The 16,474-nt window shown below is 42.0% G+C and overlaps 1 protein-coding gene and 1 long non-coding RNA gene across 3 annotated transcripts; one reads left to right on the top strand and one right to left on the bottom strand.

The window, feature by feature from the left end:
* LOC111934715 (uncharacterized) lies at positions 1-9,321 on the top strand. Its single transcript, XR_015275426.1, has 8 exons — positions 1-36; positions 97-349; positions 962-1,028; positions 2,937-3,020; positions 3,574-3,691; positions 4,376-4,511; positions 4,821-4,914; positions 5,032-9,321. It is a non-coding gene; the product is annotated as an uncharacterized LOC111934715 (long non-coding RNA).
* Positions 5,727-15,531, bottom strand: CA7 (carbonic anhydrase 7). Of its 2 annotated transcripts, XM_023934897.2 has the most exons (8): positions 15,434-15,513; positions 13,237-13,434; positions 10,357-10,475; positions 9,179-9,274; positions 8,879-8,941; positions 7,744-7,899; positions 7,288-7,453; positions 5,727-6,652 (listed from the first exon to the last, which is right to left on the bottom strand). In XM_023934897.2, the coding sequence occupies exons 1-7, from the start codon at positions 15,471-15,473 to the stop codon at positions 7,331-7,333; spliced, it is 795 nt and encodes a 264-aa protein (XP_023790665.1). In that variant the 5' UTR covers positions 15,474-15,513; the 3' UTR covers positions 5,727-6,652; positions 7,288-7,330. The 2 variants fall into 2 exon arrangements, with proteins under 2 accessions (XP_023790665.1, XP_023790664.1); XM_023934896.2 differs by having other exon boundaries at positions 5,727-7,453; positions 15,434-15,531.
* Between the last annotated feature and the right edge of the window lie 943 nt (positions 15,532-16,474).

The following is a 16,474-nucleotide window of genomic DNA, read 5'->3' as shown; positions in this document are numbered from 1 at the left end:
GGGCTGAGGGGCCGAGCCGAGGGGCCGCTCCTTCCCGCCCCGCTCCCCGGCACCGCCCGGGCTGAGGGGCCGCTCCGGCACCGCCTCGCTCCCCAGCCCCCTTCACTCCCCGGCCCCCCTCGCTCCCCGGCCCCGCGGCGCGCCCGGCGCCCCTGGGACCCTGGGCAGCACAATAACGTGAGCAGAAAGGCAGCGAGTGACACGTGTTAGGACGAAAAAGCACCAGCACGGATTCCTTCCTCATTACTAACATTCAAAACCACGCTGTCTCCTTGAGGGAGGACCCCTCGGCTTTTCGGGTTTTCTTCCAGTACGATTCCACATCCTTCAGCGCTGAGGACACCGGCTGGTGAGGCTCAAAATCACAAAGCTCTTTCGTTATTAACTCGCCGTATAAATTATGAAGAACAAAAGGGTTTGTTTTGCTGACTCCTCGGTTTTTTGGTTTCATATGACTGCTTGTCTCGGTTAACATTTCCACCGATCGGTTCTAAGCTCGGTAACGAGGGAAGGAATGGGCACAAAGTGCATGGGGGTTAATCAGTAGTTACTGCTGTTAACGCAGTGGTTACTAAATATCCCTGCTTTAAAACCTCTAACAATCATTTTTGCAAAAAACAGAGGCTCGCAAGTTTTAGGAGGCTTTGATATTATCAGTGCATTGTTTAATTTGCCTGGCTTCTTGTACTGAAGAACTTTTAGTTGAATAATGTGCTGCAGGTATCCTAGATGAGATAAGCATGTTCCCAGGTTATCTCATGTGGAAAGATGCCAATCATCTTCAATGACTCTGAGCTTTCACTTGTTTCCTGTTTTTATTTAAAAAAAAAAGAAACAGTTCCATGTTGCATGGACGGGCATATAAAAAAAAATAGGTCATCTTAAAAAAAAAAAATAGGAGCAACATTTTAGCACGTGCAAACACCTTAAATTTGACGTAATTATTTTATCTGCCTGACAGATCTGAACTGAAAGAGGACAGCCACAGCAGCCCTTACCTGCATCTCTCGGCTCTATCCAGCGCTCAGGTACACCAGCAGCAGCTTTGGGATCTCCCCAGGGAATGGTCCCGGCCCCGAGGCTGCCACAGCTCCAGGGATGCACAGGCTGGGCTTGCTGGGGTGGCTGGGCAGGGACGGGAGCTGGACTCGATCACGCTTGTGGATCCCTTCCAACTCAGGATGTTCAATGATTCTTCCTTCTGCCCTACCAATTTTTGGCTTTTGTACCATTTACAAAACTGCTAAAGCCTCACACAGCAGCCTGAAAACGAACCTGACTGCTTTGAGTTTCTGTGCTCCCACCACGGTTAAATGCTTCTCTTCAGCTGAAAGCTGTAACTTATTGCTCACATGTTCATGCAGTAATTTCATAAATTCATATGCATAAGCTGAAGTGACTTAGGAGCCATGGTAAATGAAGGTGAAACAATTAGCAGTCCTGCAGGAGATGTCCCTTTCACTCCACGTGCTATAAACACTAGAAGGAATACCATATTGAAGGTACTTGACAGGGCTGAATATCAACTTGAATTGAGATTCAGAGTCTGCTTTGCACTGCTTGACTACGCTGATGAACTGAAGTGATATATAATTAAAGGAAAAAATAGTAGAAATGCTACTCTCTGATATGATCTGAGGAAAGAAATGGTATTGCTCAGGCTTGCAGTGTTTTTGCCTTTAGGAATATCTCATAAAAATGGCAAATGTCTGTAGCAAGGGTGCTTGGTTGCCATAGTGTTCTATGTTCTTAATTTGCATTGAAAAAATTAGAACACAAGTTTCTTTAAATAAAACTCAGATTTGGTTTTGACTTTGCTGATTGTAGGTGAGCAAAGTTTAGTCCTGTGCCAGAGGAAATCCTTACCTGTATTTATAAGAAAACAAGTCTAATTCCAGCTATTGTATTAAGGTGCAGCTGTAGGTTAAAATATAGCAGATCCTATATTTAGATTTTTTTTCAAGGAACAATCTTATCTGCTGACTTGTACAGTCAGCAGCTCTGGTTTTCTGTGGAAATACATTAATGAACTCATTTCTGTGTTCTTGTTTAGGCCAGACTGCACTATTTGGGGTTTTCTTCTTTCCCATATTTTTCCCCCTGCTTGTTCATTTGGACAACTGGCTGTGGCTACTTTGGGGCAATTAAACATCTGCTTCCAGAGGCTGCAAACAGCTGCCCCTCATCCTCACTGCCTTCACAGAAGGTGCTATCATGGATTACTTTCCATGACCTCACTGATATTCATGAAATCCTGATGCTTTGTAAACATTTCTTGTTATGGGGATGCAGAAAGATCAGGAACACCAAATAAGCCAGATATCCCTAAGAAAGCAAGTTAAAAATTGGACTAATGTTTCTAATAAATAGCTAATCCTTTAGTCAAAAGGCTGACCAGCAAAAATTTGAATCCAAAGAAAAGTGGTAAACTACTACTGAAAGTAGCCTCCTAGTTTTCAGAAGTTTTTCTGCAATAAAGAGACTCAACCTACAGAGTCAAATCTGATACAGGTTAGGAAACAGCAAGAAATAAAAACCCTTTGGAAACTTTTGGGCATGCAGAGGAAGGTGGGTCCTTTGAACAAACTGTCTCTCCAGCCCATCTCAGTGAACACAGACTGAATTTTGTGCTTTTTGCACAAAAAGCTCTACAGTCCAATAACCAGCTTTTGGAAAGGAAACAGCACCAGCCCACAAAACATTTTCCTGCTGAGCACTTTTAAGAATGTTCCCTGTTTGCTGGCTGTGTCCTGCCCTGTGAATAATGACAGACATTTCTTCTGCTGTATAAGAAATTTTGTATTTTCACAAAAGGCAAATTGGCACCACAGATGCAGGAGTCTCTTACTCTAAACAAACAAAAGCCACAAACAAATAGAAAAATGAAGGAGGCTCTAGGTCTGTTAGAGCAAGTGCATTTTCTGGTTTGGTTGCAGCTGCTTCCAGTCTGATCTTCCTAAGTAATCTGAAGCAAACCCTCAAATGCAAGGAAAGAAGGCAAGAAACATCAATGAACACAGGTAAACACCATGAACAATTGTAGGAAAGTTGCCATTCCAGCTCTCCAGCTTCATTTAGCCTTTCCTGTTGCAGCAGAGGCTCGGCAGTGTCTGGGGCTGAAGGGGTTAATCCGAAGACCCAGTTTAAGTCAAAGTAATTGCACTGGTACAAAGGTCTTTCCAGTTGCTGTAATGGGATCTGAATGCCACATGGATCATTTTTATTGGATGTTGCTTAAAAATTGGTTTAAGTTAAACAAAAAAAATGTTCATTAAGGTTTTGTGCCACTTGAAAAGTAAATTTACATTTCTTGGGGTCAGTCCAAGACCAATTTCAAGTCCAGGAAAGTCTTGTGGCTTGGGAAGAAGTGTTCATGTGTAAAAAGTGATTATATTCCTTTCCTCTCCTCCTTCCACCTTCTCCTCCTCCAACAGACAAAAAGGGTGAGCTGGCTCCTAAATCACTGTATTTAATATTCCACTGTGTTGATATGAAATTAAATTATTTGCATTACTATGTTGCTGTTCACAACCTGGAGTAAAGTGCTGAAATTTTACTACATTTCAAATGCAGTGCAGGTTGCAACATAAATGGAACATCAGAGGAGTGAAAGTTCCTTGCCTTACAGCTGAGCAGGTTGGAAATAGTTCTGTGCAAGTCAGGTTTCATCCTCTGCTGTGCTTTCCTCAGGGTAAGTGAGAAAAAGTGTGAGACCCTGCTCTCCCAGGCAGAGCAGAGAGTGATGCTCAGGGCTGTTACTAAATGGCTGCTTCTTCATGCAGAGGAATTCAGAGGAAAGCAGCTACACTGAGGTTTAAGATAACACCTCATTTTCTGCAGGCTTATCTCTGTTTTTTCCTGAAATGCTCCCTTTTTTATCTTTCTGAACTTTGAACTCTGCCAAAAACACTATCTGGTGTTGAGGTACCTTGCAAAACTTTTCCCCAATTCTTGTATTTGGATTAATTTATCCTTATCATGAAACATGTTGTTATAAATCTGCTACATCATAGCAACTGTATGATGGAAACTGCCTAAAAATGTTTTCTGCTTGCAAGAGATTGGGTAAAAACCCCAAAGTTGAACTGTAACAAGAGCTATTAATGTTTAAAAGCTAAAGTTAAGAGTGTGCAGTTCACCAAGCAGAGGATCTCTCTGCTCAGCAGTGAAATGAGGAACAAAAAATTGTAACTGGTTTATTGAATTTCTTTTATCAGATGGATTTTTACCTGAGGGAGGTTCAATGACTGCATAAACAGAGCCAGCAAGAGGTTTACAATGACAATCACTCATATCTTTATGAATCAGTGTTGTCAGAGTCAAATTCTCTCCTCTGTTGTATTTTGACTGAATTTCCCTTAACAATTGTTTTAAGCATTGTGGCAAGAAAGGGAAGGAGAGCCACTAGATGGCATTTTTAATCCAGCTCTTCCTGCTGCACAAGTTCAGTCGCTGTCCTGAATGTGAGGCCTCTGTTCTCTCCCTCAGGACTGCTGCAATCCCAGGAGAAGGTAAGTGAATTCTTGCTGGAATAATTACAGTCAACTCCCATTTCTCCTTCAACACAACAATTTGTTAAAAGATAAGGGTAGCTCATGTTTTAGAGTCGTTCAATCTCAAAATAAATGAAGTGCATTAAACCAATACAATATTTTTGGGTTTTTATTGGGGGATCAGGGTCTCAAGAAATAAAGAATATAAAAGTCTTCCTTTTGTATTTTACCTCTCCATGGTAAAAAATAGATCATGTTCTTCCATCCAACAACTGGAAAAAGAAATTCCAAACAACCCTGTAAGCAAAATCAAATTTATTTCTGCAGGAAGGCACAGTTCAGTTTCTCGCTGGAACTGAACACCTTGGGGCAATGCAGCATTTAAAGCTCTTTGCAATGGCTGAGCCTTTACAAAAGCCAGGTAAGCTAAACATTATCCTTCTGCTGTTCATGAATAAACCACCCCCAAAGAAGCTTAAGTACTGTGTACAAGGTCACAGCACAGATACAGTCTGGGCATAAATAAACTGTTTTTTAGATTGAGGGGCTGGAGCTGGGGAAAACTGGACAAGGTTCCAATGCACAAGCCCTCATTACCTCCTGTGAGAAACAGGGAGCACCTACACCTATGCCTAAAATGAGAGGAAAATACTGAAAATGCTGATCTTGACCTGTCTGCAGCAGTACTGGGATAGTTTGATTATGGTACATATGGTAAATAAAATTATATTTTAATTATTTTAATCAGAAAAGTATTTTATATATATTAGGGGCAAATTTATTTTCTATCAAAATGTAAAGTTTTTTGAAAGACTTTTTATATTTTAAAATGCATCTCTTCATATAAATTTTAACAGGGACTTAAGAGTCATTATAGTAATTTAACTCTGGGCAAGAAGTCATTCAAGGTATACAGTATGTTAGAACTTAAGTGAAAGGATTAAGTTGAAACAAAATCTGTTAATCTCAGAAGATGGTAAGAACTGTGGTATAGACTAAAAAGAGAAATAATTTCTAGAATTTTAAAACATGCCCACAAACTTGAGAAGCATAACTCTTATCTGTACTTAGATCATTCCACAGTAGTTTAGGCAAGGTTTCTGTAGAACTGAAGATAAACAATCAAAGCTTTCCTTGATCCAAAAGAGATGCAGCCATTGAAAACATCAAACATAATGCTGTAAGTAGGGAGAGGTGAGTCTTCTCAAAATAAAGGATGAAGATATGCACATGTGATTTTAAAGTCTCATTTATTTTATTTGTTAAAGAAATTAAGATACATTAGAGTTTCTACAATACCAGTTTGCATTACTAGCAAAGTTTATAATACATTCATAATAGCTAAAACCATTGCATTTTGTAAGGATTTTTCATTGCCTTTAGCATCTGCTGGATAAGAGTCTCACATCTAAAACAATGCTGAATTAGCCCTCACAACAGCCCTGTGAGGTAGAGGTCAGTGTTACCCTCTTCCTACAAAAGAGGAAACTGAGAAACAAAGTACCAGATTTGAGGAGCAGAATTCCAGTTGTTCACTCCTTGTACTGTGCTCCACATCTCATGTCTTCCTTCCCTGGAGAAAGGGGAGCAGCCACGGCAGCTGCTGTTCTCCCTTCTCCCCACTTCCCTTGGCCTTGTACATCTTTGATTTCCATCTCAGCTGATGGAAAGTGATCAACATCAGCAATTTCTACCTGAACTAGGCAGACAGAACATGCCGTGTGAGGCCCAGAACTGAAGGAGCTGGGAATTGACTATGGGCAGTCACAGAGAACATCACAGTATTGAGTACCAGAGTCAGAATTTTGTCACTGAGCTGCAGAACCAACACGAGGCTGTTCTAAAGCAGCCTTTGCAGAGGTAAAAGGACTCAGGAGTGCTGAAGACTCGTGTGTGTGCAGGGAGCATCCTGCCAGGCAGCCCTGGGGCAGGGAGGGTCTGCAGCAGTGCAGATCTACCCACGTTAGCTCCCTAAAGGAAACAAAATACCTGCTCTCTGTAGGACAGACACTGAAGGAGGTCATATTGCAGAGCATAGCACTGAGCTGAGGTAGAATCTGAGCATCTGAGGACCACAAAACACACCTGGATCACTGCAGCAGAACTCTTCAACCAAACTGACCCTGACCAGGGTGCCGTGGTCGTGTGTCCTGCGTGGGCTGAAAGGACAAATACCTAAATAACATTGCAGTAAACTGCTCTGCTTTTCAACACAGCATTACATTGTTACTTCTCATTGTAAGATAACATCTAGGACAGTAGATTTAAAAATATATATTTCTATATATTTAATTTTCATACCAGGGCCTACTTGAGGTGAGTAAAGAATTTTTTTCTAGTCATACACTCTGTGTCATCAGGCAGCAAGAATAAAGTGAAAGCAATCTTTAAATCAGAGCTCAGCAAATGGTAACAACAGATCAGTAAGGAAAATTTAAGTCATATTTGTCCAAAATTCTTGGTTACTGTTTCCTCATGTATTAAATGAGATAAGTAGAGGTTGTGGCCATCGGCTGTAGTAGATCACAATTTTCCATTTTATGTCAGATTGAGTTTTAATATAATTTTAATTTTATGGACTTTCAGGCCTTGGTTAACAACCTGGTTCACTCAGCTATCCCTTATATTAAATAGTGCTGGTTAAAGAGATGCCATTTCTCTAAAGAACGAGCACTTCAAATAAAACAGAAAGCTGGAAGATTGTCCTCCTCCAAGGAGATGGTTCATGGAAATGCCTTTCTTGTGTGTTCCATGAGTGGTCTGTAGACCAGAGTTTCAGTTTAGAGTATCTCACATGTGGAAGCTCTTGGATATCTCAGGACCATTATCAGTTTTCTTCAGGCCTTGAAGGAAGCTCGAACAATTCTCCCCTTCAGAGGCTGAGGGGGGCGAAAGTTGTTGGCCATTTGGATCCTCTGGTCCTCCTCACCAGTGAAGAGCAGCATGCGGAATTTCTCCAGCTGGAAGTTCAGGGGAAACAATTCACTGCTTAAGGGGGCAATCAACAGTAATTTTTAATTTCTTTTTTTAAGGACTAAAAGGAAATATTCGGTATATTTTAATTAGGTAATGGAATAGGTTTAAGCAAAGGTCCTAGAAGAGTATTAACAGAAAATAACAGAAGCCCTGAGGATTGAACAGGCTGAATATTCACAGACTTTTAACTTAGCCTCATTTCAAATCAAAACAGTCTTTGCTTGCTTATCCAGCATTGAATGCTGCAAGAACTGAGAGAGTATCAGAAATTTACCTGTTTCACAGAAATTCTGATGGGTTCTTTCAGCACTATCCATGTAACACTCTCATTAAGGGGTGGGGTTGTCAGAGAACCAAGATATGTCCAATAATCTAGACTCAAGGGCAGGAGACATTTAGGGTTGAAGCCTCTAAATTGAGCTTTTGTTCCCTGGGGAAAGAAAATAGACTTGAAATATATCCTTTTACTTTTAAGTATTAAAAAATAACTTATTTGAAAGAGAAGAAAATGTTAAAGCAACATTAAAAATGGGGGAAAGGAGAAGTCTGTAAAGGTTTGGCTGCCTTATAACTGTTAGCCAAAATGGCAAGTGTGATGCCTCATGCTGGCTTACTGGACTTAGAGGTCTTGCACCATTGTATCTATCAAAATTCATCTCTTTTCACAACAGGCCCAACAATAACACAGGAAGTATGTTCTGTATATAGTGTTCGGTGTGAGCTGTAGATAATATCATGGCAGAATTCCTTGCCTCAGTACTGTCTCATCTATTTTAGTAGGAAAATTTAAATCCTATAGTCATTGTCTGCTATGGTAAATATTTGCTTTAAAAAAAATAAACCTTCAAGTCTAAAATTAGAGGAAGGTGGATTGATAAAGGAAGATAAATCAACCAAAATATTGGTAGAAATAAAAGGAGGCACTGCCTAAAGTCGTGATTGCCTCAAGCACCACAGTGTAAACCAACACTCTTCAGCCTGCAGGAGCATCCAAAAGGGTCTCAGTCACTCAGAAAACACCTCAGGAACAAACTCGGGACCTCAGTGAGATCATCCCTGACAGAGCTCTGCAGCAAGGACAAACAGGCAGCTTGTGCCAGCTGAGGCTCAATGGAGAAGGATTATTTTGCTGAGTCTGAGTCTCAGGGGTCAGGGAGCTGTTGATTTCAGACTTTTTGGGAAAGGCAGAACCTCTGGATGACCAGTGGGGTCAGCACAGCCTAGTGAGGCACCTGAGATCAGGAAATAATATGAACTTTGGAGGGGGAAAAAGAAACTACAACTACAGTTATGTTCTAGTTATGGGAGGATCTGTGGGTGGGTGATTTTTCATTTTTGTCTCAAAAATGTACATGAGCATGATTTTTAAAGGCTATCCCAGAAGAAAATTTAAAGAAAATAGAACTTACTTTAAATTTTACCATGTACAAAGCATCAGTGAGTCTGTTCATACTGGCATGTTCTTTTCCAATCTAGAAGAATGGAATAGGTTAAATAAGAAGGACTGCAACTGTGCTTTAATTAGGTGTTGTTTTCTTACCCAAATCTTAACATTCCTACCAAAGTTTATCAGCAATTTGCAATGCATTAATGCTTCCAGCAAGTCATCTGTTTTCCTTAAGCACTTCTTAAATATGTGGCATAGTCCTCAAACACTTTACAGCATAATGCTTTTTATCATGTAAACATGCTATTTTTGCAATTCTTACCTCCAAGAAAACACCAACTACTGCCAAGCCATCTGGAGCTGCTGCTGCCTCTCCAAATGTTGCATATTTTCTGGCATTCCAATGTACTAAGTGGAGCTTTAAAGAAAAATAACAAATAAGAATTAAATTAATGATAGAAGTTATGAACGTGGTTTCTCATTGACAGCGCTAACAATTGTTCATAACAGAACAATTCTGTGTCATTGCTGGAAACACAAAGAAGTTCAGTCTTTTGGACAGGTCCATGAGTGTGGGCAGGAACCAGGCAAGTTTCCTGTAACAGCCCACACGGGGGTGGCATGGCCAGGATTTGGGAGTGGGAGGGTACAGGGGTGGCTTCTGTGAGAAACTGCCAGAAGCTTCCCCAGCTCGTGATCACAAGGAAAGGACCAGGCTGGAGCAGCTCCTGAAAGACTGACTGCAGCCCATGGGAAGTTTTTAGGATGGAGCAGCTCCTGAAGGACTGACTGCAGCCCATGGGAAGGATCAGGATGGAGCAGCTCCTGAAGGACTGACTGCAGCCCATGGGAAGGATCAGGATGGAGCAGCTCCTGAAGGACTGACTGCAGCCCATGGGAAGTTTTTAGGATGGAGCAGCTCCTGAAGGACTGACTGCAGCCCATGGGAAGTTTTTAGGATGGAGCAGCTCCTGAAGGACTGACTGCAGCCCATGGGAAGGACCAGGCTGGAGCAGCTCATGGAGCTCACTGTCTCCTGGGGGAAGGACCCCACACTGGAGCACAGGAAGAGTGTGAGGAGCCCTTCCCCTGAGGAGGAAGGAGCAGCAGAGACAACCTGGGATGAGCTGAGCACAGCCCCCATTCCCCATCCCCTGCACCACTGGGGGAGAGGTGGAGAAAGCTGGGAGTAAAGTTAAACTCAGGAGGAAAGGAGGGGTGAGGAGAAGGGTTTTAAGGTTTAGTTTTTATTTGCCATTATCCTACTCTGATTTGGTTGTTAATGGATTTTTTTCCTTTGCTGTGTCAGTAACTGCTGAGGGAGCTCTCCCTGCCCTGATCCCTACTCACAAACTTTTCCTTCTATTTCCTCTCCCCATCCAGCTGAGGAAGGCAGGAAGGCTGACCTACCCATGGTGAACACAGAATCAGAATCCTAATCCTGCCCCACTGCAGACAAAGCCATATGACAACATGATCTGCATGAAATAATCCCCTTACCTCACAGGGAAAAGGTTTTCCATCAATGGTGTGCTCTGATCCCTGGCTGTGTGTGGTCCCCCAGTGGAAGTGGAACTGCTTTAGCCGGAATGGATTCTGAAAGGGCCCTCCACTGATTGCTGGGCAGAAGAACAAAAAAAAAAAAAAAAAAATTAAGAAGAAAGCTTCAGTATTCTGGTTTTTTTTAGCTTCCTCCTAGTAAAACTAACCACTGTTGGCACAATAGTGGAAAAAAGCCAGCAGCCTCTCCCAGCTGCCAGCACAAAAAAGATGCATCATTCAGGCATTTAAGAGGGATGGATTTATTTGTGGAGAGCACCTAAATTAATTTGAAAGTGTAAATTAAGAACACTCTGTGGCTACCTGTATAGAATTTGTAGCTTTCTTGAAAGTGTATATTTCACTCATGAAGATGTGGTAGCCACCCTTATGGCTATGCCTTTCCTGTTAAACACATTAAATACAAGTGGAACAGATGGAGCAGCCCTGGGAGCAGCACTTGGGGGTGCTGTGAGTGAGAGCTGGCCCTGCCTCAGCCCTGAAACCCCCCTGAGCCCCAAGCTGAGCCAGCGAGGGCAGCAGGGGAGGGGATTGTGCCCCTCTGGGCCTCAGGTGAGACCCCACCTGCAGAGCTGCCCCAGCCTGGGCCCAGCACAGCAAGGAGCTGGAGCTGCTGCAGAGAGCCCAGAGGAGGCTCCAGGATGAGCAGAGGGATGGAGCAGCTCTGCTGGCAGGAAAGGCTGCCACAGCTGGGATGGTTCAGCCTGGACAGAAGAAGCCTCCAAGGAAACCTTATACCCTGAACATCAGGTAGACAATTCAGCTAAGTATTTCCTTCTTACAGTATCTTTACTTCCAGTGGAGGTTATCTTTATTCCATTTCCTTTAAATACCTGATCCCATAAAAGAGGAAATATAATAGCTGGTACTTCACACGACACCACTCAACCTTAAATCACCTTCTGAAGGTAAGGAAATGCCACAGAGACACTTCATACATCATTTAGAAATAACACCTAAGCACAGATGAATGTTTAAGATGCCACCTATAGAAGGTATTTTATCAACAGCATCAGTAATCCCTGTAATTTTATATGCCACCAAATCTAATACTTTGCCCAACAGACACCAAAACCTGATCAGAGTCTTACATTAAGAAAATTAAAATTACATTTAATATCTGTAAAGCTTGTATCCTCAGGGAAGTTCATAACATTTTATTTAAAAAGTGAAAGCTGGGGCTTGCACAGTGCTACTACATGTGCATGCTTCCAGCTGGCCTTTATGCAGAAAATTGGCATTGCCAAGGCAAAGGTTTTAGTATCAATTAAGGATATAAATTCTTCTAGTACGTTTTTCTAAAGTTAGCAAAAGAATGCATCACCTGTCCCAAATATTTTAAGAAATTTAGCTATTATGGATTACTGTCAAAATTCTGTTGTGTCATTTATGCAGAGCTTTGAGTCACTAGATCTATTTCAACACAACTAAAAGCAGTTTAAACCATGTTTTCCACTCCTAACAGTCATCTTCCTTGAAAAAGTGCTATTGAAACAAGACATGCTTAGTGTAGAAAGGGTCTCATTCCTGGCAGGCGCTCTGAGTCGGTATCTCTAAATTCAGAGTATTAGATGTTCTTAAACTTCTAAAGCTGAATAAAGTTCACTGTTACACAGATACAGTTCAGCTGAAAATTGCATTAAAGTAGTTACCAAGCTAAGATAATACTTAGGTTTTACAAATTCTATTTATAGGGTGACATTCTGAAAAGATCTGTGCAGTAAAAATGGAAAATGCTCACCCAGTCTTCTTTGCAAATTCAGTAAAGATATGATGCTTGAAAACCTGGCCATCCCTTTGGGCAGGTTCTTAAATTATCCAGAAGGGAAATTTTAAAACAAAAAAGCTGGAATATTAACCTCTAGCCCTTATTTCAAAGGGTTCCCAGCACAGACAAGCCACTTCACAGAAGAAGTAATTTGTTTTCAATATCAAAGTATCCTATTTAGCTTGCATCAATCAGCACACCCAAAAGGAGGATGAAATCAGCTGATGGGTGTAAAAATTGTTCCGGTTTGGTTTTGTTTTTTTAATGCACTCTTCCCATTTATCAGCTCCATTTGAATGCTCTTCCCCTAGCTCCAGATGTAAAAGCACAGTCTATCATGGAAAGTGAGCTAACAGAAGAAATAATCCATCACTTAAAGGATTTACATTCTGTGCCAAGGGCTGAGATAAGGTACAACTGCGGACAGTCCAACATCCAAAATTGGCTGCTACCAACTCAGAGCCCAGACTGAGCTAAAGATTTTCTAATTTCTGAAGAAACCATAGTGCTACAAGTCAGGGAGGAAGGAAGAAAATGCAAGGTAACAATGACCAGTCCAGGTACAACTTGGTGCAGTGATTATGATTATGATGACTGTGCTGCATGACCCAGCTCTGCTTATCCTCTTCCCTTCCCTGTGGGTGGGAGCTGGGCACTTAGCCAGAGCTGGCATCTTTGATTGGGGTGATCATGAACCAGGGAACTGAGGAGCTTACATCCCTGCTCTGGCTGCTGGATGTCATCTGGCAGTGCTGGAGAGATGCCCAGCAAACCTCAATTCTCATCTAAAAGAAAAGGACTGCAATCAAACTTTTCATTTTTCTGATGCAAGAGCTTTTCCTTCTTTCCATGAAGAAACACTTATTGATCTGTGACATTGCATTGCTAGAGAGGCTCAAAGTGAGAACAAAATATAAACAGCTCCAGTCAGATGCCTTGTTCTAAGCTGCAATTATACATCACACGAGTTACACCATACAGCACGTACTTAATTATCTCTCCCGCTAAGTCCCAAACTGGTGCTGGGAGTTATCTGGCTGTGCTGGTCTCACCTGTCCTGTCATCTGTGTCCTCAAACTCCACCATGACGGAGTGGCCGGTGTTGGAGATGCTGAGGGAGGTGCAGGACTCATAGGAGATGACAAGTGGCTGCAGGCTGGGGTCGTAGACTGCCCGTGCAGAGTCGATGTCGATGGGGGACTGGCGGTTCCCCTGGGCAATGGGGTAAGCTTTGTGCCACTCAGAAGGGCCTTCAACAGCAAACAAAGGAAAGCAGCATTATTTCCTTCCTACCATACACAGAATGGTCATTATGGGTTTTCATGAAGTTTGGAATAGAGCTTGCTCAGCAAGAGTGACTCCAATGTTTGGAATGTGAGAAAATTAATTTAAATTCTAGGCTGGTGTGTTTCTATTAGCACAAGCAGACTGCAACAAGATGGGGATTCGAGTATCTTGTCCAGAGCACATCGTGGAGATCCTGGCACACCAACAGACTGCTGTATCCCCAGGCACTTGTGCCACTCTCTGCAGAGGGTGCAGTTACCTTGCTAAGGTGTTCTGAGGTGGGTACAGGTGTAAACACTCACATGCACAAACACACTCCCCAAAGAAACAGCATTTAATTCTCCCTGGGAAAGAGAGTGTAAAAGCTCCAGCAATTCAAATTAGATGCAGATGACTCAATCTCTTAGCTACTGACTATGCAGTTATTTTTAAAATCATTTTATGACTGCAGTAAATCTTTGAGACAGCTCCATTCTTCACTCATGCCCATTATGGTATCTCTCTAACCTGAGTGAAGGACACAGGATGATAATTAACACTTTGGGACTTCCAGACCTCAACAGAGAGAAAGCCCAATTTAATAGAACTCTGCTGCCAGAGCTGGAAGATTTTTAAGCCATTTGAGATAACAAAAGCTTATTCATGTCAAAGAATTCATTTTTCTTATGGTTCATTTTTCTACTTTGCTTTGGTAGTGAAAGCAGCAATTAAATTCCTCTGCTGCTTCTGTACATGAAGTGTAACAGTAACAATTGTACTCTGGGATTCTCAAGAAGCACATTTTTAATTGTAGCATTCTTGCATACTTTCACAAGGGGAAGCTTTTTTTAAATCAAGCACAGGTATTTAGCCTCCTCGAGTTTACATAACACAACAGTGATCTATTACACTGTTACTTGGCTTTGACACTTTCTGCAAAGCTAAGCTTATAAAATATTATCTTTTCTCAGCCTGCCTGTAAAGCAGATTTAGGAATTAAATGCTCTTACACAAGCTAAGGCAGTATCATTTGGCTGTCACAAGCTTCATAAGAGTACACATGGCTTTATTACTCCTAGCTACAAGCACAAATACATAATATTACCTACTAGCACTAACCAGGTTCACTTGGTACTCAAACTTGCTTTCAGACTCACAGAAACGAAAGGAATTGCTGTTAAGAAAGAGGCTGGCCCCTGAAGGTTATACAAAAGACTCTTGTTGGACACTCAGCAGCTAAAATAACTGCTGCAAGGAGAAAGACTCCTGAAGTTATGCAATTGTCTCATTGGCCAGCATCAGCCACTCGTCCATCCTCTCTGTAAAGGATACAGGCACTACAGAACACTCCTGTGGCAATCCTTCAGGAGCTCCACATCCCCCCTCACGCTGTGACACGCATCCTTGGAGGTGGGAAGCAAAGGAGGAGGACTAAATTAAAAACTGTCAAATCAGAAAGCATAAGTTGTTCTGTAAGAGATCTGATACTGATCTGTACAATTTATTGATGTACCAGACATACATAAAATATAGCTTATTTTATTTGCTTTTATGAAAGCCTAGATATCACATTTCAGCAGCTGCACAGAATCAGGAGATCTATTACTGCTCTACTAAATCTTCTTTACCTAACAGAATCGCTTTTGGAGAGAGACAGGTAATCTTTTTTATAACAGCATTTTGGAAAGGGACCCATCTATAATATCTGCAGTCTGAAAAACCCCCAAAGCATTCAAACTGTTTCCCTCAGTTTAGGAATGTTGATCACAACACCGAAAGGCAGCAGATGGAAACTCACGCACCTTTTGGTGCCACTTTCTGGGTGCTATTGATTATCAATAAAGTAATTAATTACCTGCTGTATATACTCGATTCTTGCAGACATCAAAATGCAGGCAGCTCTGCAGGGCTCAGGCAACAGCTCTAGAAAGAAAACGAGTGGGGGAAGACAGAGAGATGCAGCACGGAAATGCCATAACCTACCGTCAGCCTGCCCATATCCCCAACTGTGGTGGCCAGTCATTTTTGGGAGCTGCCCCTGCTTGGCTCCAGCTCCCCGAGCAGGGCACTGCTGCCTACCTGCCTTTATAGCGGCTCCCGTGGGATAGGGTCAGCCCCTTAAAGATACAGAACAGCCGAAGCAATTCCTGCAGGACAGGGAAAGCTCCCCTGCTCTCCTGCTCCAGCCTTGCTGCTCCCGCTCTGCCTCTGCTCCTGCTCCCCCTATTTGCTAAAGCAGCACAGGTGATAGGAAATGGAAAACTCAGATAACTGAAGCTTCAGGACTTGGAGAGAAAACCAAATTGTGGATCGAATTTAGGAAAGAAATATCAGTGTTTTCTCACCCTCTGTCCCAAGGAAGCAAAAGCCATAGGGTGCTGTGAGCATCAGGACAGTCGTGTGCAGGCGGGACCTGCCCTTCTCACATCTGTGTGCTGCAGGGAGAAACATCACTGCCTCTCTTTTGAAACTCTCCTGCAAAAAAACTGCAAAAAAGGAATGGTGTTTTCAGCAGATCTGTAATTAACCACAATCCGTGCTTAAATGAGATGGAAACATTCTCATCTTGGGAAAAAACTTCTTGTTCTGCTTTTAAACGAGGTAAAAATCACACAAAGTAAGGACGAATTGACAATCTGATTTTAAGTTTGCAACTTTAAATAAACTTTTTAAATGGACAAAATTAAAATTGTGGTTATATTAGGGACAGAACATAGCAGACTCCAGAGAAAGGAGTTGATCTGTGAAGCCTGAGTTATCTGGAATGATCCAATAGTTGCCTGCACCCTGTTAAAGCCATGGAGAGGCTACAACGAGACACCCAATCTGCAGCTGTAAAACATCTTAAGACATCTCTGTGGCAAGGAAAAAGGCTCCTTCATTGTAGTTTTGTTAGGTCTGAAGAAATGCTCTCTGTCAAGGCTACATGTTACAAACACATTGATTTTCACAAAGACAATAGCAAACAAAAATAGGGATTCTTCTATTATGCAATCAAGAATATGGAAGGGAAAAATCAATAAG

This window comes from Cyanistes caeruleus, chromosome 12, assembly GCF_971803275.1.
Source record: "Cyanistes caeruleus chromosome 12, bCyaCae1.hap1.1, whole genome shotgun sequence".
NCBI classification, from domain to species: domain Eukaryota; kingdom Metazoa; phylum Chordata; class Aves; order Passeriformes; family Paridae; genus Cyanistes; species Cyanistes caeruleus.
This window is presented reverse-complemented; position numbering and strand designations above follow the sequence as displayed.